The 7532-nt window shown below is 42.8% G+C and overlaps 1 protein-coding gene across 1 annotated transcript; it reads right to left on the reverse strand.

The window, feature by feature from the left end:
* Positions 1 to 1320: 1320 nt before the first annotated feature.
* On the reverse strand, positions 1321 to 7315 carry prdm13 (PR domain containing 13). The gene is made up of 4 exons (XM_058053372.1): positions 7041 to 7315; positions 5942 to 6073; positions 5714 to 5834; positions 1321 to 3808 (listed from the first exon to the last, which is right to left on the reverse strand). Exons 1-4 carry the CDS (start codon positions 7206 to 7208, stop codon positions 2331 to 2333), a joined length of 1899 nt encoding a protein of 632 aa, XP_057909355.1. The 5' UTR covers positions 7209 to 7315; the 3' UTR covers positions 1321 to 2330.
* Between the last annotated feature and the right edge of the window lie 217 nt (positions 7316 to 7532).

Here is a 7532-nt window from a genome sequence, read left to right on the forward strand (position 1 = left end):
AGATTGATGTAGGGGTCTGCTGTAACAGGACAATTCATTAGATACACCTGCAAACTCCAAATTTGCATTGAGTTTCTCTTAAGAACGATCTGCAACATTCCTTGGATTTCCTATACGGTCTGTTTTATCGTATTCCACCCATGGATCGCCTCCGGGCACGCCCACTCCGCTGTGATTGGTCACACTCCAAAGCACTATGGACTACCTCCGGAATACAGTACGGTCAGTACCTGCGTGGGTGTTGGATTTCCTTGTTGCCAGATTGTTCCTTGATCCTCGCCTGTACACCATGCTCCCATGCTTTGTGTTTTTTTCCATTAGCTTTTAGCCTAGCTGTTTTTTGCTCCAATATTGGTTTTTGTAGCAGCTCTTGCTAGGATAAATTCCTACTTGGTTCTCAGCAGTGTCTTGTGTTATTTTTCCTGCTTGGTTTTCAGCAGTGTCCTTAGTTACTTCCTGTTTCATACTTTGTTTTCCTTTTCGTGGCCTTGCCTGGTATTTTTATTTTTTTTCGGCTCTGTATATTTTTGTATTGCATTGTACTTTTTATTCCCGTGGAGGTTTTTTATATTAAAAATGTTGTTTACTACCATTTCACTAACATTCTCCTCACTGCCTCTTGTGTTCCAAACACTGGCTTACGCCGATTCTTGACACAGATGTTCCAGATCCTCCTGACTCTGTGGCAAACATGCTAACCACCAGGCCCACCATGCTGCTTCATTAGTGAATATCAGGAAGAAAAATTCAAGAGGCTCATAATGTCACTTTTATGATTTTAGACCCAACAGAATGCTTGGATCTCTATAATTCTGAAATTAATGCTATCTGAAAAAAAGGCCATGGGTGAATTGCATTAGCTGGTTATGCTACCTGCTGTGAAAGCATTGTGGTGTGCTTTCCATTGCTGTTATTCTTAAATCACACTTGCACGCCCAGGCACGCAACAATGCCAGTGTCATTGTGTCTGCATCTTAACAACATCCTCATAACTCTGCATCCTTGTCAGGCTTACGTGACATCACTTCATGTCACATCATGCATGCCCAGTGGAGATAAGGCAGGCTAAAGCTCGCCTTTATCATTCATTCATTTTCAAAAATGCCATCAAAATTTAAACAAACAAAATAATCAAATAAGGTGTATTATTATCAATATCTTCATCATTATAATTGCAGTTGAACAAATAAAATATGGTATTATATAGGCCTATTTGTAATTTATTTGTAATCTAATACAACACATACAGGGACTCAATAATAAGAACTGTTCAAGCTGAAGTTATAAAAAAAACACTTAAAATATTTGTTTCAATTTGATTTATTAAAAAAACAAACACATATCGGACAGGGGTAAAATTGTGTCCTCTGACAATGTCACGTATAAACAAGTGCATACAACACTGTAATGTGAAATATCATACTTTACACATCTTTACATAGATCAAGTCAATACATTTTCTCTCTGTAGAAATAATTCCATAAATAAACTGGGCGCTGCTGGTTGGTTCTTTCAGAACAGCGTGCCTCGGCAAGAAAGTGCAAATTTAAGTACAGTGTGTTCATGAGTGAGGCGCAAGGATCATCTGAAGTAAAGTAAATATGTTTAATTCTCATAATAATCATCAGGCAGCCATTTGGTTGCAGTGAAATGTCCATTTTCTTTTCCTTAAAGTGCAGTTGAGACAGTTTTTAGGGAAGTGTGACTTGTGTTCATTTTAAAATTTAAATAATGTTAAACAAATATAAAACAACTTTTTTAAACCACTTTTATGCGCCAGTTTGGTGGAATGCGGTGTTCATTTTCAAATCATGCCTTGAGTGAAACAGGGTGATACATTAAAAACAGACAGGCCCGTGTTTTTTTTTATCGCTGCAAAAGAAAAATGTACAAAAGTACTAGACGGTACTTTTCAACTCGGTCCAGTTTCATACAGTCCCATCGTCGCTTTTTACTTGTTTTTATAAGACAGGGGTGTCCAAACTTTTTCCACCAAATGTCACTGGTAATCAGAGAATGCAGGAGGGGATGTTTACATGATTATTCTATAATTCCTTTATTTCTAGTTATTTGTGTTAATTTTTTTTGCTCTATTTTGCGCCTTTTTGCTCCTTGTTTCCCTTATTTGTTTAGTTTTATTTCTACAATGTGCCACAGGCCAATAAACGGGCCGCCAATGGCCCCTGGGCCAGACTTTGGACACCCCTGCTATAAAATATAGTGTTATTAAGTAAATAAACCAAATGGCAATCTTCAGAAAACAGCAACAAAGGTGTCGATAAGGGTCTTTGAATTGTAACTGGTAAACAAAAAACGGGCAATGCTTCGACTCAGTCGTTATTCTTGCTGGATTCGGGCTCACTTTGGTCGTCGGTGAAGCAGACGTCCACGTCGCTGTCGTTGTCGCTCTTCGGTTCTGCTCCTTCAAACAGACCCGTTTTATCGTCCAGCTTCCGGATGGTCTGCCCGGGATGTCTGGACTTGACGTGCCTTTCTAGGTCCCTCCTCCGCACCAGAACCTTTCCGCAGAAGTCGCACCTGTAGGGGGTGTTTCCCTCTGCGTGGAGCCGGATGTGCTTGTTCAGGTTGCTGGGGTCCCCGAAGGGCCGGAAGCACACTTTGCACTTGAGCGGTTTGTAGCCCGTGTGAGTCCTCATGTGGATCTTCAGGCCGTACTTCCTGGAGTACAGCTTACCGCAGTACAGACATAAGTGTCCCTTTTTGGGTTTGCCTGAGCTGGCATTACCGGCGCTGCCAGCGGGTAAGGGGTCTAATCTGGCCCGGTTCTTCTCCGCGGCTATTTCGGACAGCTGCTGGGTGTGCATGGCTATCTCCCGGTCGATGTTAGTGATGGAGCCCAAGTCTTGGCTGATGGGGGGTGCGCCAAAGTAGGGCATGGTGTCGGGGTACTTGAGGAGGTTGCTGAAATGGAATTTAAGAGGGTAATAAGGTGAACTGTACAGCAGCTCCCCGTTGTAGACGGTGAAGGGCATGAGTGGGATGTTGCAGTCGCCGCCATAAGTCTTAACGCCGTCGAAATGAGGCAGCGAAAACCTTTCAAAATGGAGTCCCGGGGGCACGTGGGGGTAGCGGGAAGGAGACAGACCGGTGTGCACGCGACTTTCAACTTGCTTGAAAGCTGACGTCTCCTCCACGTGAGGCAGCAGCGGAAAGCCCCGGATGGAGTTGGCGCACTGCACCATAGGAGCGTCCATAATGGCTGGGGCACACTTAGCTGCGGGGGTCCCGCTTCCGTTCAGGGTCTCGCCAACACTTCGCATCGGCTTCATGTTCCCGATAAGTTTAGCAAACCCCAATCCGCCCATCTTGGAACCGGGGTCCTCTCTGTGGGCTTCACTGACCGGGGCTTTGGTGACGCCGGTGGGCTTAAAGGCGGAGCGAACACCCGGGTGGAAGCCCATGGAGCTCAGCACCGAGGACGCAGAACCGAGGCCGAGCATATGTGCGTGGTTTCGGGATGACGTGACGCTCATGTCTAGGGCTCTGTCCTGCTCCTCGGAGCTGCTTTTCTTCACCAGCCCGGCCTTGCCCAAGAAAGGCGAGGACAGAGGCCGCCTGTTGGAGTCTGAGATGGAGGAGATGTTCTGAGAGATCCTCGGGGACGAGGAAGTGTTGGGGATGTCCCCAGATTTTGGAGACCTGCTGTAGGTCTCAGTTCCTCTGGCTTGTTCGCTGTTCACGAAGCCACGACCGTTGCTCAGGGCGCAGTGGAAGTGGACGTGGGCTTTGAGTGTGTTGGGGTATTTGAAGATTCTCCAGCAGTACCAGCAGATGTAACGCTCCTCGCCTGCGTGGCAGAAACATCAAATGATCAGTGATGATGGACAGTGCCTCTTGAGCGTGACATAATGATTATAGGTGATATACAACATTATGAAATCATATATGAAATTAAAGATACAGTAACCAGGTAATGTCTGTTGCCCTACTAATACATATATATTTTTTTCCATTTAAATGTTTATTATGGGATGGCTCTGTATCACACTGATGGCTCGTTCTAATATTATTTATTATTATTTATTAATATAATAAATTTTTTTATAATTCAAAATGTATTTATAAATTAATTTTCAATATAAATAATTTGTTTTTGAGAATGAAAATTAATACATTATAATATCTTTGAAACGTTCATTTATTTCAGCAGCCCAGTTTAAAAAATGCTATATATTCTTTAGAATCACTATTTCAATCATGTATTTTGATTATAAATATACCTAATTAAGTATAATCAAATTTGATACATTTGTAAAAAGTACTGCATATTCGTGCTTAATTAGGTAATTAAATGCAAATACTTTTCGAGTCTTAATTGGCCTCTTAATTGAACAACGAAATCGAATCCCTTTTGCACGAGATGTGTATACACCTATCTTTACAATGCAATCGAATTTTTGACTTTAATAAAACCTTGACACAGTTTATTCGATTTTGGTCGAAGTCTGTTTATTCATTGGTAAACGTAACAGGTACGGCGACCTGTACAAAGAGAAGAACCCTTTGACCAGGTCTTAATTCCACTAGTTGCAAAAGGGTGACAGCCGGGCCGGGTCATGTTTTTAATGACTCCCAGGCGAGCGTTCAGAGGTTGATATAGATGTAATGATTTTGTAATCCTCACCCCTCGCCATTGTTAATGATTCCCATCAAAAAGCGCACACGCCCAGCCCAATCTGGCGCTCAGAAAGCGATGCATTGAAGGCTCTACTTTCCTTTCCTCTGCCGTGGAAGTCACAGCAGCTGTGGCTTGAAATCGCAAGTCTGCAGAAACAATGAGGCCGGCCCATCTGTTGACGCCTAATAATGGGACGCAGCGTATGTCCAGGAGCGTATACACGGTGTGCTGGGCCGGGGGAATCAGGGCAATATACACCCCACATAAAAGTCAGCATTCATTAGGCCACAATACCTTAACGCACCCACCTAATTTACCGTGAAGCACTTGGTTTTTTTCTAATTTATTTGCTTTTGAATGCATGAATATTAATGGCATGGTGACATTCGTTAACCTCCATATAAATCAACGCTCTTCTTTTTCAGGGCTGCAGAGACGCGCCGGTTTGTGTTTCTGTTTGGGTTTTTTTTATCCAAATTTCAAGTGCTGTAATTAATCTCTTTTATTAAACGGAGCTTTGATATAGTTTTGATCTTTTTTTTTTTTAAAAAAAGAAACCCTCAGATGTGAAATAATTATCCACTGTCGATTAAAGGAATGTATTTAATTATATGTGTAAATGATATTTTCCAAACGGATTATCTCGTAGCGAGTTGAGTATTCTATTGAGATTACGAGCATTTAGGATAATCCCAAAGCACCAAAGCCATTATGGGAATGTTTCCGTTGAGATTAAATAAGAATTAATCAAGCTTCACAACTTTAAAACTGGATGTTTTCGAATTATTGCAGTATATTTCTTTGGAATTCGTTTTTCCTGCACTTTTTTGAGTCATTTAAATGCAACACCGTATCGAATGGCAAAATGTCTGTAAAGGATTTTTGTTCAAATAACTTTATTGGATTGCTTTTTCAAGGCTGCCCGAGGAAAATGACAACATTCGATTGATTTAAAGAGGCCGCCATTGGCAGCCTTTAACAGAGCACTGATCCATCCATCAATGAACAAAATGATTTCTAACTCACTCGGTTATTACGATTATATCACAATTGTTGCATTATCTCCATCCATACCTTTTTCGTCATGCGTGGGGGTGGCCGTGGTGGGGATGTCATACCACTGAGCCAAAGCGTTAGAATACCAAACACTCAGCTCCTCTCCTGCTGGGATTTCTCGCATCACTCGGTAAAAAATCTTTATATAAAAAAAGAATAAAATATAAATGAGGGATGCTATTTGAAGAGTCCATAAGGTGGTGATTAATATTCACAAACAGACAGTTAGAATGTGGGAATATTTACCTGTCCGCCAGGTAGATCAGACACAGCCTCTAAGTTTTGTTCTTGACTGTTTCTGGCTGCTCGAATGAGTCCAATCCAGTCCGGAACCGGACAGCCAGACTCGTCCACAAACTCCTCCCTCACCAAACGAATCTAACAAAAACAAATTCATATTTTAACACTTAAACTTCCACATTTAACAGATTTTAAACTCAATTTTTCGTTTTCATACCGCAGCATCATTACTTTCAAGTGCGTATTTTGCCACCTTAAGGTGTTATGGCGCTCAAGCGTGAGGAAAAAAGGCGCTCCTAATGCGTCTTTATCCGCTCTGCTGATAATTTACTAAAGTGAATGACACACAGGGCTAATTGACTTGATATGGGAAACGAATTTGAGGAGTGTCAGAGCGTTTCTAAACTGTTCAAGGACATTAAAGATCCAAGCGTGACATTTGACACGGAGATTGCACCTGATGATCGCTTGCAGCCCGGGGGCCATGCATTTAGATGCATCAATCACAAGCCCTGACAGCCGCAACAATAACACTGGAGCCCCTGGTTGCATTTATAAGGGCATTTTTTGTACTATTGTTTCTTCATAAATTGAAAAAAAATCTATGAATGGTATTTAGATATTAAAATAATTCTTAAAACTATGATCTATACTGATATGAAATCACTGTATTTATGTATTTTTTTTCCCTCGCCCCAAGCTGCAGTGACATCTTTCTATGGCCACATTCCATTAAAAGTCAACATCTGATCGGGATAACAGGCCCTCCCCGCCAGGAGGGGTAAATGTGAGGCTTCTGGGGGCATGGAAGCTGCACACAGCAGCCATGCTTGCCCATTAGGACGGTTAAGTAGAAGCCCAGACTGACAAGTTGGCTACTTATTGGGCTCAATTATTTCCAGCCTGACAACCCAAAGCCATTAATAAGGCAGCAGCCGATTGAGCTTGACAGTGCTGCTTTAAAAAAAAAAACCAAAACAAGTTATTTCGTTCAATAATACGCATAATTCGTCTTGGAGATATTTGTGCATTATTTTAATTAGATTTTTAAGAATTATTATGCAAATATTATTAGTTTGTATTGTTTTAAAAGTTTAAAAGTTACCTTTTTCTTGGGCCCAACTTCTTTGCGATCCGACACGTACTTCCCCAGTTTAAAGACGCCCGGAACCGGTCCTATCCGGAGCCCGGCCGGGATTCCACAGTCTGCAACCACACTCACGGTGGTGGACGCCCGGGTGGCTTGCATGGCGTGGGGTGAGATCAGAACCATGAAGGCTGATGGAAGCAGAGTGGGAGAGTGCAGGGAAGATGGTTCAAGGATGATTGGGAGGAGGAGGAGGAGGACTGGCCGATATCCGCCCTCAAAGTGACGCGGTGGCGTTATGCACCCCGCTTTTCTAGTGATGGGTGCAGGCAAGGTAACCCCCACCCCCCCACAACCCACACCCCCCTCTTCTCCACACCCCACCCCTCTCTCTTCTCCTCTCTCCCCAGCTATAGGGATGCAAGTGTGAGCTGCAAGGTGGCTCAGATGGAGAGTGGTGCTGAGTTTGTGTGCGTGTGAGTGGGAGTGTGTGAGAGAGTTGTGCTCTTC

Source organism: Doryrhamphus excisus, chromosome 17 (assembly GCF_030265055.1).
Source record: "Doryrhamphus excisus isolate RoL2022-K1 chromosome 17, RoL_Dexc_1.0, whole genome shotgun sequence".
NCBI classification, from domain to species: domain Eukaryota; kingdom Metazoa; phylum Chordata; class Actinopteri; order Syngnathiformes; family Syngnathidae; genus Doryrhamphus; species Doryrhamphus excisus.